The sequence below is a fragment of the Physeter macrocephalus genome, chromosome 1, assembly GCF_002837175.3.
Source record: "Physeter macrocephalus isolate SW-GA chromosome 1, ASM283717v5, whole genome shotgun sequence".
In the NCBI taxonomy this organism is placed as follows: Eukaryota; Metazoa; Chordata; class Mammalia; order Artiodactyla; family Physeteridae; genus Physeter; species Physeter macrocephalus.
The window spans coordinates 63,676,240-63,697,104 of NC_041214.2; the positions used below are offsets into that span (position 1 = coordinate 63,676,240).

General features: G+C 36.3%; 1 protein-coding gene across 5 annotated transcripts in view; it reads left to right on the plus strand.

The window, feature by feature from the left end:
• Positions 1 to 20,865, plus strand: part of PRKCI (protein kinase C iota) — a 94,457-nt gene that overhangs the window by 44,215 nt on the left and 29,377 nt on the right. For 2 of the 5 annotated variants that reach the window (XM_028491122.2, XM_028491114.2), the window contains exons 3-8: positions 6,892 to 6,981; positions 9,118 to 9,168; positions 12,765 to 12,850; positions 14,112 to 14,252; positions 17,108 to 17,162; positions 18,234 to 18,292. In XM_028491122.2, the coding sequence (XP_028346923.1) occupies positions 6,892 to 6,981; positions 9,118 to 9,168; positions 12,765 to 12,850; positions 14,112 to 14,252; positions 17,108 to 17,162; positions 18,234 to 18,292 (482 nt within the window). Of the gene's footprint in view, positions 1 to 2,089; positions 2,241 to 3,973; positions 3,994 to 6,356; positions 6,432 to 6,891; positions 6,982 to 9,117; positions 9,169 to 12,764; positions 12,851 to 14,111; positions 14,253 to 17,107; positions 17,163 to 18,233; positions 18,293 to 20,865 lie in introns of those variants that run through there. The other 3 variants (XM_055083738.1, XM_055083743.1, XM_007100798.4) reach the window with 3 other exon arrangements.

Consider the following 20,865-nt stretch of genomic DNA (forward strand, 5'->3'; position numbering starts at 1 on the left):
AAGCCACCACAATGAGAAGCTCACACACCACAACGAAGAGTAGCCCCTGCTTGTGCAACTAGAGAAAGCCTGCACAGCAACGAAGACCCAATGCAGCCAAAAATTAATTAATTAATTAATTAATTTTAAAAAAGAATAAATGGGAAAATTCTGAAAAAGGAAATGTAAAGATGGAAGACTTTTCCTAATTCTTTATATTAAAAAACATCATAATCACAGATCTAGAAGTAATAACAACTGAGAAAAAATATTTGCAACATTTACAAAGGATTGCTTATCTCTAATATAAAATAATTATGTCAAAAAGAAATAGATGAAGCATCTACTGAAAAAGGTGCAAATAGCTAATTCATAAATGACAAAAAAAGCTCAAGGATCACTAATAATTAAAGAAACAAAGATTTTAAAATAAGACATCAGTTTTCACCTATCAGATTAGAAAATAGTTAAAATTTAATCATTACCTGTAGGGGTTAGGAAAAACACACTGTTGGTTGAGTGTATATATCATAACCTTTTTGGAGTTACTATCATTCCAAATTTTGAAATAATTGTCAAAATTTTAAATGGGCACACTTTGAGGCAATCATTTCTATTTCTAGGAAATTATCATGAGAAATTATTCAAGCACAAATATTTCAGTTCAAGAATATTTACTGTATTATTCACTAATAAATAAGGACTGAAGTACTGATACATGCTACAACTTAGATGAACCTTGAAAACACTCTAAGCAAAAAAAATCTAGACATAAAAGACCACATATTGTGTGATTCCATTTATATGAAATGTCCAGAAAAGGCAAATCTATAGAGACTGAAAATAATCAATGGTTGCCTAGGTCTGACCGTGGAAGGAGAGGTTGGGGGGAAATGGGGAGTGACTGATAATTGGACGGGTTTTTTTTGAGGAGGGGTTATGAAAATGTTCTAAAATTGATTATGGTGGTAGTTGCACAGCTCTGAATATACTAACAACCACTGAACTGTACACTTCAAATGGGTAAATTGAATGCTGTGTGAATTGTATCTCAATAAAGCTGTTATTAAAAATGAGTAGATTATATCTAGCATTTTTAAAAAAACGTGAAACATTACCCCCTCAGGTAAAGCTTTTCAGAAGAGGTGGCATTTGTCCTGGGTCTTGTAAGATACACAGAATTTCAAGATTCACCTTGAAAGGTGACAGGAAGGTGTTTGTAACATAACAAATCACTTCAAAGCCTACTGGCTTTAAAAAAACCCACTCTTTTATTTTATAGTCTTTTTACACTTCTGTGAGTTGATTGGCTCTGCTGGTCTCACTTGAGGTCTCTCATGCAATAGCAATTGGATGGCAGCCGGGTCTGGAGTCACGTGGAGGCTCACCTGGGATGCTAGCATAGTAGGTTCTCTTTCTCTCTTGTGTAGTCTCAGGGCTTCTACTCTCAGAGGCAGCTGAACTTCTTACATGGTGACTTAGGGCTCCCAAAAGCACAAAAAGCAAAAGATGCCAGATGTTTATAAGGTGGAATCCTAGAACTGGCACAGCACCACTCTGTGGCTTTTTCTTAGTTAATATAGTGATAGAACCAACCATCACCACCATCCATCTCCAGAACTTTCTCATCTTCCCAAACTGAAACTCTTTACCCATTAATTTTACCCTATAAAGTTACTCTTTACCCAATAAATCCTCATTCTTCTCTCTCCCCCAGCAAATGGCAACCACCATTCTACCTTGTTTCTGTGAATTTTACTACTCTAGGTACCTTACTGAAGTAGAATCATACAATATTTGCCCTTTAGTAACTGACTTGTTTCACGTACCGTAGTGTCTTCAAGGTTCATTCATGTTGTAGCATGTGTCAAAATTTGCTTCCTCTTTTTTTTTTCTATTTTATATATACTAGTGTGTATCTGTTAATCCCAAACTCCTCATGTATCCCTCACCCATCCCTTCCCCTTTGGTAACATAAGATTGTTTTCTTTTTTTTTTTTTGGCTTCGTTGGGTGTGCATTGCCACATGCGCTTTCCTTAGTTGCGGTGAGCGGGGGCTGCTCATCGTTGCTGTGTGGGGGCTTCTCATTTTGGTGGCTTCTCGTTGCAGAACATGGGCTCCAGGCATGCGGGCTTCAGTAGTTGTGGCGCACGGGCTTGGTTGCTCTGCGGCATGTGGCATCCTTCCGGACCAGGGGTCGAACCCGTGTCCCCTGCATTGGCAGGTGGATTCTTAACCACTGCGCCACCAGGAAAGCCCCGTAAGATTGTTTTCTATGTCTGTGAGTCTATCTCTGTTTTGTAAATAAGTTCATTTGTATCATTTTTTTAGATTCCATAAATAAGTGATATCAAATATTTGTCTTTCTCTGTCTGACTTCACTTAGTGTGATAACCTCTACATCCATCTGTGTTGCTGCAAATGACATTATTTCATTCTTTTTTATGGCTGAGTAACATTCCTTTGTATATACATATACCACATCTTCTTTATCCATTCTTCTGTCGATGGACATATAGGTTGCTTCCATATCTTGGCTGTTGTAAATAGTGCTGCAGTGAGCACTGGGGTGCATACATCTTTTTGAATTAGAGTTTTCATCCTTTCTAGATATATGCCCAAGAGTGGGATTGCTAGATCATATGATGACTCTATTTTTAGTTTTTTGAGGAACCTCCATACTGTTTTCCATAGTGGTTACACCAATTTATATTCCTACCAACAGTGTAGGAGGGTTCCCCTTTCTCCACACCCTCTCCAACATTTATTGTTTGTAGACTTTTTGGTGCTGGCCATTTTGACTTGTGTGAGGTGATACCTCATTGTAGTTTTGATTTGCACTTCCCTGATAATTAGCAATGCTGAGCATCTTTTCATGTGCCTGTTGGCCAGCAGTATGTCTTCTTTGGAGAAACATCAGTTTAGGTCTTCTGCCCACTTTTTAAAAATATATAAATTTATTTATTTTTGGCTGTGTTGGGTCTTCATTGCTGCATGTGGGCTTTCTCTCCTTGCAGTAGTGGAGCCTACTCTTTATGGTGCGTGGACTTCTCATTGGGGTGGCTTCTCTTGTTGTGGATTGTGGGCTCTAGGCGCGTGGGCTTCAGTAGGTGTGGCACGTGGGCTCAGTAGTTGTGGCCCGTGGGGTCTAGAGAGCAGGCTCAGTAGTTGTGGCTCAAGGGCTCAGTTGCTCTGCAGCATGTGGGATCTTCCCAGACCAGGGCTCAAACCCGTGTCCCCTGCATTGGCAGGCGGATTCTTAACACTGCGCCACCAGGGAAGTCCCTCTGCCCAGTTTTTGATTGGGTTATTTGTTTTTTTTTTTGGAGGGGGGTTATTTGTTTTTTTGATATTGAGTTGTATGAGCTGTTTATAGACAACTTCCTTTTTAAGACTAAATAATACTTCTTTTGTATGTACAGTCATCCCTTGGTGTCCACAGGAGATTGGTTCTAGAGCCTCCCAGGGATACCAAAATCTGGTTATGCTCAAATCCTTAAATAAAATTGTGTAGTATTTGCATGTAACCTATGCACATTCTTCCATATTCTTTAAATCATCTATAGATTACCTATAATACCTAATACATTGTAAATGCTATGCAAATACTTGCCAGTGCGTGGCAAATTCTAGTTTTAGTTTTATATGGACTTTCTGGAATTTTTTTTTCAAATATTTTTGATCCAAGGTTGAATCCACAGATTCAGAACCTATAGATATGGAAGGTCAACTGTATATACCATGTTTTGTTTATCCATTCATCTGTTGTTGGACACTTGGGTTGCTTCTACCTTTTGGCTATTGTGAATAGTGCTGCTATGAACATGGGTGTACAAATATCTGTTGGAGTCTCTGCTTTTAGTTCTTTGGAAGTATACCCAGAAGTGGAATTGCTGGATAATATGGTAATTATATGTTTTATTTTTTGAGGTTGCTGCATCATTGTACATTCCCACCATCAATGCACAAGGGTTCCAGTGTCTCCACATCCTTGCCAACACTTGTTATTGTCTGTGAGTGTTTGTGTGTGTTTTACAAAACCTTATGGGTTTGAAGTGTTATCTCATTGATTTGCATTTTCCTAATGATTAATGGCGTTGAAACTCTTTTCATGTGCTTATTGGCTATTTGTATATCTTCTTTGGAGAAATATCCTTTGCTCATTTATTTATTTTTGTCGTAGAGTTGTAGGAGTTCTTTACATATTTTGAGTATTAATCCCTTATCAGATGTATAATTTGCAAATATTTCCTCCAATAGGTTGTCTTTTCACTGTGCTGATAGTGTCCTTTTACACAAAAAGTTTTTAATTTTGATGTAGACCAATGTATTATTTTTTTTCTTACTTGTGCTTTTGGTGTCACATCCAAGAAATTGTTGCCAAACCCAATGTCGTGAAGCTTTCTCCCTGTGTTTTCCCCCAAGAGTTTTGTAGTTTTAGCTCTTGCATTTAGGTCTTTGATCCATTTTGATTTAATTTTTATTTATTATATAAGATAAAGGTTCAACTTGATTCTTTTGTATATGGTTATGTTTGGATATTTTATAGTGAATTTTTGTTAGTTTACATAGGTTTATAATGGTATTATGATTATATTAAGGAATTTTTATCTAGCATTATAGGGATTTGCTCAGAATGACATGGTGGAGGAGGATAAGTGAGTGAGTCCACAGGTGAAACAGGATTTTGTAATATGTTTGAAAATTTCCAAAATAAAAAGTTAAAAGAAGAGTTGGAGGGCTTCCCTGGTGGCGCAGTGGTTGAGAGTCCGCCTGCCGATGCAGGGGATGCGGGTTCGTGCCCCGGTCCGGGAGGATCCCACATGCCGCGGAGCGGCTGCGCCCGTGAGCCATGGCCGCTGAGCCTGCGCGTCCGGAGCCTGTGCTCCGCAATGGGAGAGGCCACAACAGTGAGAGGCCCGCGTACCACAAAAAAAAAAAAAAAAAAAAAAAAGAAGAGTTGGGGACTTCCCTGGCAGCACAGTGGATAAGCTTCTGCCTGCTAATGCAGGGGACACAAGTTCGATCCCTGGTCCAGGAGATCCCACATGATGCAGAGCAACTAAGCCTGTGCTCCACAACTACTGAACCTGCACTCTAGAGCCCGCGTGCCATAACTACTGAGCCCGTGCTCCACTACTACTGAAGCCTGTGCGCCTGGAGCCCGTGCTCCTCAACAAGAGAAGCCACCTCAAGGAGAAGCCCCGGCACCACAACGAAGAGTAGCCCCCGCTCACCACAACTAGAGAAAGCCCGCGCAGCAACCGAAGACCCAACGCAGCCAAAAATAAATAAAATTTTTTTTAAAAAAAAAGAGTTGGTAGGCCAGGAGAATGGTGTTTAGAAACCCAGACACAAAGTTTCTGTAAATAGTCAGTGGATAACTTTGTTCGATGGTATAGCGAGGTCAACCAGAGTAAAGACAAAACATGCTATTGATTTCAGCAGCCTCTTCCATGACGTTAGATACAGCAGTTTTAGTAGTGTTTGGACTAAAACCTGATAGCAAAATTTTGAGAAATGCTTGGAAGATAGGAACATGGAGAAAGCAGGGTGCGTTCACTCTTGATAGGAAGAAAAGCTATTTCTAATAAGTCTAAAAGATTATAAATCTATGATTTAAAAAATACAAAAGTATGAAGTCAAAATTCAAAGGCCCTGTCCCTTTTTCTTCCGTTTCTTCTCGCTCACCCCCGCGTTTCAGTCTGTAGTTTACTCTTGAGACTTGTGGCTACAGAATGAATGGCACCCTGGGCAGGAGAGAGGTTTTTGAGAGGGAGACTCAAACATGCCTTTGCCTGAGAAGAGCTAGTGGAAGGAGAGAAAAAATGAAGATGGAACTGGGGAGGACTAGTGGAATAACGCCCAGAGAAGATAAAGGAAAGAAGGGACTCAGTGGCCAAGTTGGAGAAAATAACAGAGGCGCTCATTTCTTTGAGTCAACAGGAAAGGAAATGACCTCACTTTTCTCTGTGAAATAGTAGACTGAGTTCCCTGCTGAGAGTGACTGAAGTTTGGACAGGGTTGATGGCATCTCTTGGTGTAACCAGTAACCACAAGAATGAGCAAAAGAATGGCAGAGTTGAGGACCCAGCTCAGGCCCAACTATGTTCGAAATGACTTTTTCATTGAGGAATGCCACCGTACAGGGGGACGTGCCATCTCATTGATTTCCAGGGATGACTCAGTTCACTGGCTGGTTGACTAAGGGAGATGTTTCTTCCTTGTCCTCTCTGTGTGTAAGTTTACTAAACTAGGCACTTACACTTAAAAGCAATCAAGTAGGACTGCTCTTTAGTCCAGAGTACTTTAGTAGCTATACTTGTTTTCTGTGAGCCTCTTGAGCAGGCTCTCCAGTGAAGGAAAAATTTGACAAAATGATTAAATAGAGACCTCCTCTGATCATATTGTGGCGATGAAACCACTTTCACTTCCTCTTTTGAAGAAACAGGTAACAGAAAACTTACCCCTGGCGGTTAATCATGTTCCAGTGACAATCAAAAAGAAGGAAAGAAAGAAAAAGAAACCCAGACACAGAGTTTCTATAAATAGTCAGTGGATAACTTTGTTATAACTTTTTTTGCACTGACAATCTAAAATGTGGTCAGGGTAGATTCTGTTTGCTATATTTTGAATGTAAACATCATCAAGAATTAAATGGTTTTATACATTTAAAGTTTGGTATCTGTGAACCTCGTGTAATATTTTGTAGAAATAGGAGTGGAAGTTATGTTACCTACTTCACAGAATAGAATTGTCTAAATAAATATCTCAAGTTTAGTCCTTGTCAAATATTTCTCTGTAAGTATGAAATTGTTTTTCCTCAAGATTTTATGTAGTAGAAATTGTTTACTGGTCATATGTAGAGGATTTTAAAAGTGAGCTTTACTTTTCCTTTTTATATTTTTTAGGAGACCCATGTACAGTATCATCGCAGTTGGAGTTAGAAGAAGCCTTTAGGCTTTATGAGCTAAACAAGGATTCTGAACTCTTGATTCATGGTAAAGGAGTAGTCATTTCCTACTCTTCTAGAACTATGCTTCTTTAAAAACATAACCCTGTATCCTTAACCATTTAAAAACATGGTCCTGATGTCATTTTCTTCATCTGTATCCCTCATTTCTATGTAATTGTCCTTGTTCAGTAGTATCTCAAATGCTAGAGAAGACAAAATCGATCAGTTTCTTATAATATTAGGAAATTTCTTATTAGTGTATACCTTCTTGGGTATTAAACTGTGATCATCTCAGTGTTTTACAGCAAAGTTTTAGCATAGAATTTAAGAATTGAGAGCCCAGAACCTAAGTCATCCCCTTGCAGTTTTGTAATGTATGCAAATGATGGTTTCCAAAGGTAAGATATCTTAAATGTCCTTTCTTTTGTTTAAGGGTTAACTGTGAAATTATTTATGTAGTAATCATAGACATTAGTGTTTTAAAAGTCATTAGTGTGTTAAAGGTCAGCAAGCCTGAGAGGTGGGTAGTTGTATAGAAGGAGAGACCTAAACTCAGCCATCGTGTAACTGGTACATTGTAAACCTGGGCTGTAAATCTAGGTATTCTCTTTCCAAATCTGTGTTATTTTCATTCTGCCATGCTACCCCTCAATTTTTTTAGGTCATGTAGAATCCACTTAATATGCTTAATATAATTGCAATACATTGGCAGTATTTCACATAACATTTTTGGGAGCCTTAGGAGACTAGACCTAGGGAACTCTTTACAACTTGAAACAAATATAAATCTTCCCTCAATATAATGACTTATTTCAATACCTTGTTATTATTCCTTTGTAGTTTCCTTTACAGTGTGATTTTTTTTTAAAAATAGTTTGATTTTTGTTTCCCTTCAGAATTTGACATAGTGACTCCCATGGGATTCATACTCTAATTTGTTGAGATCCTGGAAGAATGTTAGAAGTCTTCCTTTGGTCGTCTCTGTCTAGAATAAATTAAAGAAATTATTTGTCTTAAGCTTTATTGCTTTTTATGCTATATCAGAGATCTGTTTTCAGAAGTTAGCTTATATTTCAACTTTTTTTTTTTTTTTCCGGTACACGGGCCTCTCACTGTCGCGGCCTCTCCCGTTGCGGAGCACAGGCTCCGGACGCGCAGGCCCAGTGGCCATGGCTCACGGGCCCAGCCGCTCCGCGGCATGTGGGATCTTCCCGGACCGGGGCATGAACCCGTGTCCCCTGCATCGGCAGGCGGACTCTCAACCACTGCGCCACCAGGGAAGCCCCTATATTTCAACTTTTAAAAATATTCCAGGAACTGTGTTTCCCATACTCTGTGCTCAAAACCATGTCCTTTTTTGTACATCACAGACTACGAAGAGTTGACTAGATGTTTATAAATGTACGATTTCATTATATTCTATCTCTTTATAAAATTTATTTATTATTTATTTATTTATTTTTTTTTTTTTGCGGTACGCGGGCCTCTCACTGTTGTGGCCTCTCCCTTTGTGGAGCACAGGCTCCGGACGCACAGGCTCAGCATCCATGGCTCACGGGCCCAGCCGCTCCGCGGCATGTGGGATCTTCCCGGACTGGGGCACGAACCCGTGTCCCCTGCATCGGCAGGCGGACTCTCAACCACTGCGCCACCAGGGAAGCCCTATAAAAATGTTTTGAATTAGCATTTTTATAAATCTATAGTTCCTAAGACAAAACTTACATTTTTGGATTTGGGTACTGTTTTTAATGTTAATTTATTCCTAAGTTTAGTATACGTCTTTAAAAAACTGTAGTGCCTCATGTTTATATTTGCATACACTTTGTAATTTTAGTTCTTCATCCCAGCAAATTTGTCACTACAATGAGGATTTAAGGAAATAGTTAATGATTTCTCTAATGACCAAAAAAAAATAAATTAGTGATGTAATAGGGATTGGAATGAGTAATTTGAGCTTCTAATGCATTGTTTATGGATGTTCGCTTTCATAAGAATTTCTTTTATTATAGCCTTGGTAAAATGGGTCCCTTCCAAAAATAGTACTGACCGTATGTTAAGTATCTTGTGTCAAGAGAGGGTCAGGTTTAAATTTAGATCAATTTATGTGATATTTGAATTTAAAATTCTGTGTAATTTGTATGTTTTAAATATGCTGTATTAATTTTAGTTTGTTGTTTTTCAGTATTCCCTTGTGTACCAGAACGTCCTGGAATGCCCTGTCCAGGAGAAGATAGTGAGTGTTTATATACTTCATACCTTTGAAAAGAATTATTTATGATACAGTGGCACAAGAGAAATCAGAAATAGAACTTTTAATTAACTTGATTTCTTTTCCATTCTTTAGTCTAATTTAGAGTATATTAGTAAACTGCCTAAAGTCTCTACTTTTCCCAAATCGAAATGAGGCAGTTTTTTTTTTAATTAAAAAAACCATATATTTATTTATTTATTTGGTTGTGCTGGGTCTTAGTTGCAGCAGGCAGGCTCCTTAGTTGCATCTCACCGGCTACTTAGTTGTGGCCTGCAAACTCTTAGTTACGGCATGCATGTGGGATCTGGTTCCCTGACCAGGGATTGAACCCTAGCCCCCTGCATAGGGAATGCAGTCTTAACCACTGCGCCACCAGGGAAGTCCCAAAATGAGGCAGTTTTTAATTACAACTTACTGGCATAATTGTCTATTGTGCATTTGAAAGGAAAATTAAGTTGATTTTAAGTCCTTTCCTGTTTTTTTTTAATTAATTAATTTTTTGGGGCTGCATTGGGTCTTTGTTCCTGCACTCAGGCTTTTCTCTAGTTGCAGCGAGCAGGGGCTACTCTTTGTTGCGGTGCGTGGGCTTCTCATTGCGGTGGCTTCTTGTTGCAGAGCACGGGCTCTAAGCGCATGGGCTTCAGTAGTTGTGGCACGTGGACTCAGTAGTTGTGGCTCATGGGCTCTAGAGCTCAGGCTCAGTAGTTGTGGCACACGGGCTTAGTTGCTCCGTGGCATGTGGGATCTTCCCGGATCAGGGATCGAACCGTGTCCCCTGCATTGGCAGACGGATTCTTAACCACTGCGCCACCAGGGAAGTCCCCATTTCCTGTTTTTTAATTTTGGAAATTTTCAAACCTATGGAGAAGTTGAAAAAACATAGAAACATTGAAAACAAAGATACCCATATATCTTTACCAAGATTCACCAATTATTAACATTTTCTATGTTTGCTTTATCTCTGCATCTGTGCACACACATGCATACATGTATATACATAACAAACACGTTTTATTTTTATTTATTTTTTTGTGTACCCTTTGAGAGTAAGCTGACATGACACTTCACCTCTAAATACTTTAGCATGCATCCTTAAGAATTGTTATGAAAGTTTCTTTTGAATGTCTAAGCTAGTGGTTAACATTAATGAGATGAATTGAAAGAGGCAACTATTTGGTCTGATGGAATTTGAATATGTTTATATGTATATATTCATATATATACATATGTGTATATGTGTATATATTTGTTATATACCGTATATATATTTGATATATACCATATATATACCAAATTTGAATTTAATGTATGGTATAATTTATAGGTTGTAGATATTAGGCAACTCATTTTTATTTGTGGTTTCTGCACATATCCATGACTTTAGAATGAATAGTAGTAAATGTTTTGCTTTGTATTAAGTGAAATAGCTGCAAACTTTTAATTCTGTAACTCTTCGTGCAACTTGGTGAAAAGGAAAAATTAAAGAACTGGGTGTTTGTATATAGAGTTGAATGAGGGCTGTGTACTTTATAGGAAGGTGGGGAAATATAAGGAGTAGGTAGGCCTCTGAAGCAATAGTGAAAAATTTAGGTTTGGATTCAACTAGAGTATTTCATTGGGTTTGCAGTGGCAGATGGATTACAGCCAGCGTGGGCTGCCTGTAGGGCAGAGGGGTTGGAGAAGCAGCTCTCCTTTGTCCAGGCCAGAGTTTTGAAAGACTTGCCATTATAGCAGATCTTGGTTGCAGAGTCCCATCTGCAAATGTATTGTGGGTCTGTAGCACACTTGCCAGATAAAATGTCTTTTCCTACCTTTTCACTGTATTTCATGCTCACTTTCCCACTTTAAAATTTGCTGGTGGGGATTTTTACACACTCCTCTCCAGTATAATTAATATTACTAAGCTAGAGCATGGAGGAAAATTGAAAACCATTAAAGCGATCTCTGGCTCTTTTAATTCCTAGGCAACATTAACATGTTTAAATTTAAGATATATCAAGTTGTAGTTGATGAAAGTTTCTGAAATAAGATGTTCTTTTAGGTTAAGATATTAACAAACTTTCTGCTTTGGTTACTCCTAACAGAATAAATAATTAAAAATAAAAGCATATATATTTCAGGTTCTGTATTATGCTGTCTCAGGATTTCTAATTCAGAGTATTTCACCCATTTCTTTCTATCTTAATTTTAAATAGTAGACCCAGTGCTACATTTGCTTTAAAATGAGTTTTGAGGGAATTCTCTGGTGGTCCACTGGTTAGGACTCCACGCTTCCACTGCAGGGGGCATGGGTTCAATCCCTGGTTGGGAACTAAGATCCCGCAAGCCACGTGACGCAGCCAAAAAAATAAAATGAGTTTAGAAACCTAATGGAATTTCCACAGTGATTACTATTACTGTAGGATGATTAATAGACAATATATGTAATAGTGATTGACTTACCCAAAATTACACTGGTGGACTTGATTTGATCTCATGGAGCCTCTTTGTTTAGGGAGTGTATTTAGAATAGTTAAAGATATACAAAAATATAAAAACCATTGCATAAAAGGTTGTTGCGAAGAGAATATTCTTGTGGTTACAAAATGTCCCTTATACGGTATTTACAAAAATGTACCTTTACAAAGAAGAAAACTAGCCATCACTGCCTTTAACAGAGTGATTGAACAGGTAGTGGGAGTCAACAATCTCACATTTGTATATTTCTTGATGAGATGCAGTAAGAAATATACATCAGCTGTGTATTATTTTTGCCAGAAGTATTTAATACTTTTTATCTGGGAATCCTTTTTTTAATCTGGGAAGTGTGTTACAAATCCATAATAGATTTGAGTCTAATGAGGAAACAGACAAATCCAGAATGTAGGTCATGATATAAGACATCTGCCTAGACTCTTTCAACATCATGAAAAGCAAACAACAACAAATAAGATAGAGTGAATGTTTTAGCATACATTAAAGAGACAAAAAAGGTATAGTAATGAAATTCAGTGCCTGAATCTTGATTGGATCCTGGAGAGAAAAAGAAAACTTTGAAAGACACTTTTCAAGCAAATGGGGAAATTAGTAGATGAAGTGTATATTAGGTGATATTTAATTAATGTTAATTTTCTAAGACACAATAATGGTATTGTGGTTAAATAGAATTAGGGGGAGTGTCCTTAATCTTAGGCAATGGATACTTAGGTATTTAAGGATGAAGTGTTATGATGTCTGCAATTTATTTTTAAATGATTCAGAAAAAAAAGTGTATGTGTAAATAGAGAAGAAAGCAAATGTGGCAAAATTATAGTAATAGATAAATGTAGGTGAAGGATGGAGATGTTTATTGTTCTATTCTTTCAACTTTTCTGTGGGCTTAAAATTTTTTCAAAATTAAAAGTTAGGGGACAATTAAAAAACAGAAAAGCCTAGTCTCTTGATGACTTTTATTTTTCACTTTCAGATTTTTATCAATATATATTTTTTTCCTGCAATGAATATCATGAAAAAAATCACAATTATAAAATGACTTTATATTCACACCTGCTCTTTTTTTTCTTCCTTTTTTTTTTTTTTAACTTTTAATCTCCCTTCAGAATCCATCTACCGCCGAGGTGCACGCCGCTGGAGAAAGCTTTATTGTGCAAATGGCCACACTTTTCAAGCCAAGCGTTTCAACAGGGTAAACCTTAGTTTGCTGAATATTGATAATTTGAGAAATCTGGGTTTTTCCTCTCTACTGTTATTCCTTTCTAAAGCAGTAAGTAGGGTGACCTACAATTCCCAGTTTGCCTGGGGTAGTACATCTGTTATCTTGAGGTAATTTTTAATAGCCTCTTCTTTGACTCATAAAAATGTTCCAGCTTGGATGATTAGTTATATGGTTACCCTAGCTGTAAGAAAGTTGGATTTTTTAAAATATAATTCAAGACAGCCAGAAAATAAGCACGGTTTATTTTGCAAACCATTTACTGTTGTAAATTTTTTTTAGCTTTCCCTGTTTTAGAAAATGATAATTGCAGACATTTATCTTGCTTTTAGTATGTACCAGGCACTTTTCTGAATGCTTGCCATATAGTGACTCATTTAATCCCTGCAACAACCTTGTGAGAGAGATACTATATAGTTCCATTTTATAGATGAAGAAACTGAGGTGCAGGATGGTTAGATAACTTGCCCAGGATGACATGGCTAGTAAGTGGCAGAGCCAAGGTTGGAGGTCAGTCTGTCTCCAGAAGTCCATGTTTTTAACTACTCTTGATAACTACAGTTATCCATTTCCATTCTAGAACTCGTGCTGTGTTCTCAATTCATTAATGTAATAGAAGCCACCACCCGAGGTTCCCAAATTCCTGTTCCCAGTAGCACTGATATTTAAAAAGCTTTGAAGTGAGAAGTCACTTTAGGTGTTGCTCTTTAAGAGAGCAGTGGTGACCTAAATGGGAAGGAAATCCAAAAAAGAGGGGATATATGTATATGCATAGCTGATTCATTTTGCTGTACAGTAGAAACTAACACAACATTGTAAAGCAACTATACTCCAATAAAAATTAATTTTTAAAAAAAGCAGGGCTTCGGTTTGACCTCGGAACAGACTGATAGGTTTATGTTTGCTTGGGAGTCCTTGCACAGCTTTTTCTGCCATGTGTTTTTCAAGTTTAATTCACTTTTCCTATTGTGGTTACTCTGAACTTAATTAGGTGAAAACTGAAAATTCCCGGACTTAGGAAACAACATGGTTGCAAATTTCAGTCTCTTTAAAACAAGCTCTCCTTTCTGTTTATTTTCCCATGACCATCATAGCTTTGGAAAAGTTATGTATGATGAAGGGAATTGAGTTAGAGAAGAAAGCCACTTACTTTCACTATTTTATGAGCAAACTGTTGGGAAATGATTATGACCTTTTTTTTGTTAATAAAATACTGTTGAATTACTTTCTCCAGCGTGCTCATTGTGCCATCTGCACTGACCGAATATGGGGGCTTGGACGTCAGGGATATAAGTGCATCAACTGCAAACTCCTGGTTCATAAGAAGTGCCACAAACTTGTAACAATTGAATGTGGGCGGCATTCTTTGCCACCGGTAAGACACTGTTGTCTAATTTTTTTTTATAGAGCATTTTTGATAACACTGCTAGAACAGAAGGCTAAAATAGGGGGGTGTTAAGGAATCACAGATCAACAGTGTTGTTACAGAATGTGGGTAGGAATACTTTAGGAGTCCAGTCAACATGTGAATTTTGGAATTGTTATTACAAATTTGTTTGTAGGATATGATTAACTTCTTTGTTTGACCTGCTACAAAATGATTTGGTCTAAATTAGGAAAATGTAAGGAGAACCATTTAAAAGATATTTTTCTCTTCTTTAAGCGAAACTCTTTATAGCTCCCATTATTCTAGCATCTATACTAAGCAGAGATCAGGTGAGAAGAGTCAGAGTCTTCATGTTTGCTATGTAAAATGTGAGATTACTGGTGAGTTTTTGCATTTAAAATTTTTATTTTTCACTTTCTATTTTAAATATGAAATGAAAACAAGTTCATTGTAGAAAAAATAGAGAATAAAAATGAATAAAGAAAAATTAAACAAAAACCCCCATGGAATCTACCATCTAAAGGTAATTGTCATTTAGTGTATATTTTTCCAGAAGTATGCAAATTTATATGCATAAGCATTTAAAATTTTTCTATAGAGTATAATGAACTTCCGTATACCAGTCATCCAGCTCCAACAGTTATCACCTCACGACCAATCTCGTTTCATCTATACCCCACCCATTTAACCTGCCCTCATTCTGTATTGTTTTGAAACATTCCAGATGTATTTCAGTATGTACCTCTAAAAGATAAGGACTGTTTTTTAAAAGTAGCTAAAAAATAAGTTCCTTATATCAAATATCCATCCAGGCAATGTTCAAAATTTCAGTTGTCACATAAATATTATAATTTTGTTTTCATAATTTTCATTGTGATGAATCAGGATTTAAATGAAGTTCATATTTGCAATTGATTGATCATATTTAGAGTTGATTTGATATGTCTTAGATATTTTTTAATTTACTGATTCTTCATCTCTCTCTCTCTTTTTTCCCTTACAATTTAATTATAGAAGAAACTGTGTTGTCATTTAAAGTGATTCAGAATTTTTCTCTTTGCTTCTCCATGGTTATGTTTAAAATGTTCCCCTGTCCTCTGTATTTTCTGTATATTATAATTGAGTGTAGAGGTTTGATTAGATTCTGGTTTTTGTTTTTTTGTGGGTTGTTTTGAGACTATTTCACAGAAGGTGGTGTGTTTATCCATCAGAAGGCATACAATGTTTGGTTATGTCTCATTCTTTTACATACTTCTTAACAAAAGTGAGGTCATATTTGTACTAGTTTCTAACCCATTTTTCTCACTGAACAATAGATTTTGGTCATCTTTCTATATCTATCTATATCTTCATCATTTTTAGCAAAGTATTTTATGTGTCTATACCATAATTTATTTAATCTGTTCCCCATGATTGAACATTTGAGTTGTTTTCTAAATTTTCCTATGAGGAAAATCATAATGAACTTCCTGGTAAATAAATCTTATTATTTCCTTAAGGATTCAGAAGTAGAATTACTGGTTTAAAGGATATGTGTTTTTTTTGTTGTTGTTGTTGTTGTTTTTGTTTTGTGGTATGCGGGCCTCCCTCTGTTGTGGCCTCTCCCATTGCGGAGCACAGGCTCCGGACGCGCAGGCCCAGCGGCCATGGCTCACGGGCTCAGCCGCTCCGTGGCACTTGGGATCCTCCCAGACCGGGGCGCGAACCCGGTTCCCCTGCATCGGCAGGCGGACGCGCAACCACTGCGCCACCAGGGAAGCCCCAGGATATGTGTTTTTAAAAAGATCTGGGTTCATCTTTCTAAGTTATCTTTTAGAATGATTATACCATGTTTATTTGTAGTACCTTCTTTGGACATTGTGGAAGTAGGTTATTACTGGTGGCTTGTTGGTAGTAGAATTATTTAGCCGGTTCATGTAAGTTTACAAATGGGTTTATAGTTAAGGAGGTAAAAAGCCAATGTTAAGGAACAGGAGAAGGCCAAAAATTGTGAACATAATTTATCCAGGTTACTGTTGATATTCTTGAGTATTCTTAGGCAATGGAATGACTTGTGTGAGTTCATAAATGTAGAATGAAAGAGGGCAGTGTTAGTGATTATATTGATATTTTAGGATGGTGCTAAACACATTGAAAAACTCATGAGCTTATTTTTAAGGCAGCCTTAAAAGTATAACTCTATAACTAAGGCTGCTTCTCAGGTTTACTCTTTCTTGCTGGTATTCATTAAACTTTGGTCCAAAATTAATGAATAAGTAAGATTTTGGTTTGAATTAGCATTGTTCCTGAGGTTATTGGAAGTTAGTTTCTTGGAGGTATTTCTTTTCCTTTTCTGGGTCACTGACCCCTTTGAGAATCTTCAGAAAAATGGGAAACCCATAAAATTTTACATATAATTTCAAGAAGTTTATAGACATCTTGAAGTCTGTTTCTGGACATCAGCTAAGTAACTCTATACTAAGACTCCTTTTGCCAAAGACTTAAAGTGAGTATGTGGAGCTCAAAGGAAGAATAGGTGGTATAGAGGAGAAATAAATCAGAGTACATAGGAGTTTAATTTGATTTCTAATTGATAGTCTGAAATTAGTTTTGTGTTTTTTCTGTGATCTGTAAAACGTGATAACATTATGTCATTCTTAGGAATGTTGTATGGTTTCACATATAATAAAATTTAAAATAAATTATATATAGTAATGTAATTCTCACTTATTAAGCTACATTCTTTCAAATTTAAATTTTAATATGCTGTGTCTCATCGAAATGATGTTGTTTCTGGATTTATAGAGGTATTGGGATTTTAAAAGAATGCACTAAGTTACTGTATCTTTGGAAATGATTTGTAGGAACCAATGATGCCCATGGACCAGTCATCCATGCACTCAGACCATGCACAGACAGGTAAGAATGACACTGGCACAAACCATTGCTCATTAACAAAGTGTCATTTAAAGACTTCTTTATGTGAATCTTATACCTAAATTTAAAGACATTTATATTCTTCCCAAATAAAAGCTAGGTAACCATATTTTGTGGTGTTAACATCAGTCGCAGTAGTTAACATATGTTTGGCATATAGTTAACATATGTTTAAAAAGACAAATATGTAAACTACAACAAATGGCTATTTTCTTTAATTCAGATAAATTTCTTTTGAGACCCCTTTATAGTCAGCAAACCTACTTATTTTCAGTAATGAAAACATATACTGATTTTGTGGACCGTATTCACTATATTCAAGTGACCTGTTTTTATTAAAAACTCTATTATGAGATGAAGAAATGATGTAAAAGATACAGAGATGCTATATAGACAATTCAAAAAAGACCGTGTGAGTTCAAATGTCTAAAAAAAACCACAAATGTCTAGTAGATACAAAACCTTAAATATGTCTCTGGGAAATTTGGAGAGCAATTAAATGGGACAGAGCAGCCTGATCTGGGTTGAATCAAGAAAAAGAAAACAAGGGAGTTTTTCTGGAAGGACAGAATGTAGTATCTTGTTCATGGAAGAAGCTGGTTGTATGAAATGTAGGCCTTTTTCTTTTCTTTTTTTTTTACCCAAGTAGCTTTAAGGAGTAGAAGCCTGGAGTCCAATTGAGTCCAAACTAGAGACCCTCTATCACTATGCCTCAATCATACTAGTATAATTAAGTAGGGTTTATAGAGTCACCCTTTTGGAAGGAATTGATTAATTTGTAAAGAGAAATATTTTTTTAAATAGCAAAAGTATTTGTTAAAATCAGTACTTGGCTGTTGATTGGTTCCTCCTCTCTTTACCCTCATTAAAGATTAGAATTTAACTGGTATTTATGTGTAATTTGTTATTAGTAGGACAGATACTCAATTTTAAATGATGAACACTTATTCAGAAATAAAAATCAAATCAAGAGAAAATTTTAAGTGTAACTCAGTTAATGTATACTATGTTTTTCTCTTTTTTTTTTTTTAATGTTTGGGATTGGTTTTTTAGTAATTCCATATAATCCTTCAAGTCATGAGAGTTTGGACCAAGTTGGTGAAGAAAAGGAGGTAAGATAATTAATTAGTCTTATGGTACATTATGTCATCAGCTTTTTAATGTGACAGTTTAAAAATATGACAGATTGACTTGCTTAAATTTTAGATCATAATTTTGTAGGGATGATTTTTAGTGATTCTAGAGTTTTATTCTGAGTTAATTCAATAATTAAATTGCTAAAATCATTTAAATTAAGAAATAATATGGTGGGATAACTTATATTCATTTTAAGATAGCATAATCTAAAAATTATAATGTATTTAATAATGGCATTTAGAATACTTGGTAGTATTGTTTAAAATATAGATCCTTCCATTTTATGGACTAATTGTTTATTTAAAATATAAATGATTAAGCATCTTAACTGCCCATCTTTTTTCTGACTATTAAACATTTTATCAGCTTTTAAAACAGTTTAATTAAAATGATAACCAATTTTTTGAAAAAAGCTTATAGTAAAAAAGATTTATCATTGCCTCACACCTTCTACTCCCACTTTGACTTCTGAGAGGCAGCCCCTTTTAATCATTTCTAGTTGTGTCCACAATGTTTATACCTCTCTTTTTCAATTTTTCAACTTTATATATTTCTAACCATGAAAGGTTTAAACTAGTATACTACCCCGCCCCCTGGCTCCCCCACTCCCCCCCGCCACTTTTCTCTTCTCTTTCCAATGCTTGATAGGTGTATCATGTTTTACTCTGGGTAAGCTTTTTATTATAGAAAATTTCAAACATCAATAAAAGTAAACAGAATACTATTCCAAGCTCCTGTGTCCATTACCCAGTTAAAACAATTGTCCATACATGTTTTGTCTACCAGCTTTTGCCTCACTCCTGTACTGTTTTGAAGCACCTCTGTTGGTTACCTATTTAATCTCCTATCTCAGTTTCCTATTCCATCAATTTAGTCAGTACCTTGACTCTCCTTTAGCCATCCTTTCTCTTTTCTTCCAGCTTTCCTCTTTTAGCTACATATTTACTTTTATGCTGCCAAGGTTATTAACATTCATAATCTGTCCTGCAAGTGTAACCACATCTTTCATATTTTGTTCACTGGTTGACAATGAGTCATCCAAAGGAGGAAATTCTTAATAATAAGGAACAAATTCTCTGTTCTTCTGGCACTATGAGTTGGTAAAGTTTCCTTTTGTTTGATCCTTGATGTTATTTTATAGCTTTTTGTTCTTTTTGGAATTTCTCTTTGCCTTAAATATTATTTATTGGTTTGGTTGTTTACCAAAGACTCATTTGGTTTTATTTTCAAGAGTTTTAATACATTTAAAAATTAAAGAATAATATACAGCAAAGTGCACAAATCATGAGTATATATCTGGGTCAATTTTCACAGAGTGGACACTACATAATGACCACAAAGATGAATAAATAGGACCTACTACACATCCCAGGGGCCCATCTTGTGCCTTCTCCAAGTCACTGACATTCCCTCCCCCCTTCAAGCAACCACAGTCTTAACACCACAGATTAGTTCTACTCTTTTCCCCAAGCTTTTTATAAATGGAGTCACACAGTATCTTTTGTATCTGGCTTCTTTTGTTCAAAATTGTGTTTGTGAGGTTCAGCCATGTTTTATATAGCAGTATATCATTTATTTTCACTCTTGTTTCAATTTATCTATTCTGTTGACTTCCCCCCCTGGATTGGGATTATTATGATATGCTGCTATGAACATTCTTGTAAACGTAGTTTGGTGGACATATTTAAGCATTTCTGTTAGGTACATAACTAGGAGTGGAATTCCTGAGTCTTGTGTACATTAATGCCAAGCAGTTTCCCAAAGTACTTGTATCAATTTATACTTTCACCAACAATGTGTGAGAATTTGATTTGCTTCACATCCTTATCAACACGTTGTATAGTGTGTCTTTTTAAGTTTTAGCCAACCTGTTGAATGTTGTAGTTTTTACATGCATTTCCCTGCTGAGTACCTTTTCATGTATTTATTGACCATTTGGATATAATTTTTAGTTAAGTGTCTGTTTATATCTCTTTTAAAAAAGTGAGTGGTCTGCCTTTGTTGTAACAATTTGTAGGAGTTTTTGGTATATTCTCAACATTAAGCTTTTATCAGTTATATATTGCAAATAGATTCTGCCACTCAATAGCTTGTATTTTCACTCTGTTAATGGTATCATTGATGAAAAGAAGTTCTTGATTTTTTTCTTTTTAACATCTTTATTGGAGTATAATTGCTTTACAATGTTGTGTTAGTTTCTGTTGTGTAACAAAATGATTCAGCTATATGCATACATATATCCCCATATCCCCTCCCTCTTGCATCTCCCGCCCACCGTCCCTATCCCACCCCTCTAGGCGGTCACAAAGCACCGGGCTGATCTCCCTGTGCTATGCAGCTGCTTCCCACTAGCTATCTATTTTACATTTGGTAGTGTCTATATGGCAATGCTACTCTCTCACTTCATCCCAGCTTACCCTTCCCCCTCCCCATGTCCTCAAGTCTATTCTCTACATCTGCGTCTTTATTCCTGTCCTGCCCCTAGGTTCATCAGAACCATTTTTTTTTAGATTCCATATATATGTGTTAGCATATGGTATTTGTTTTT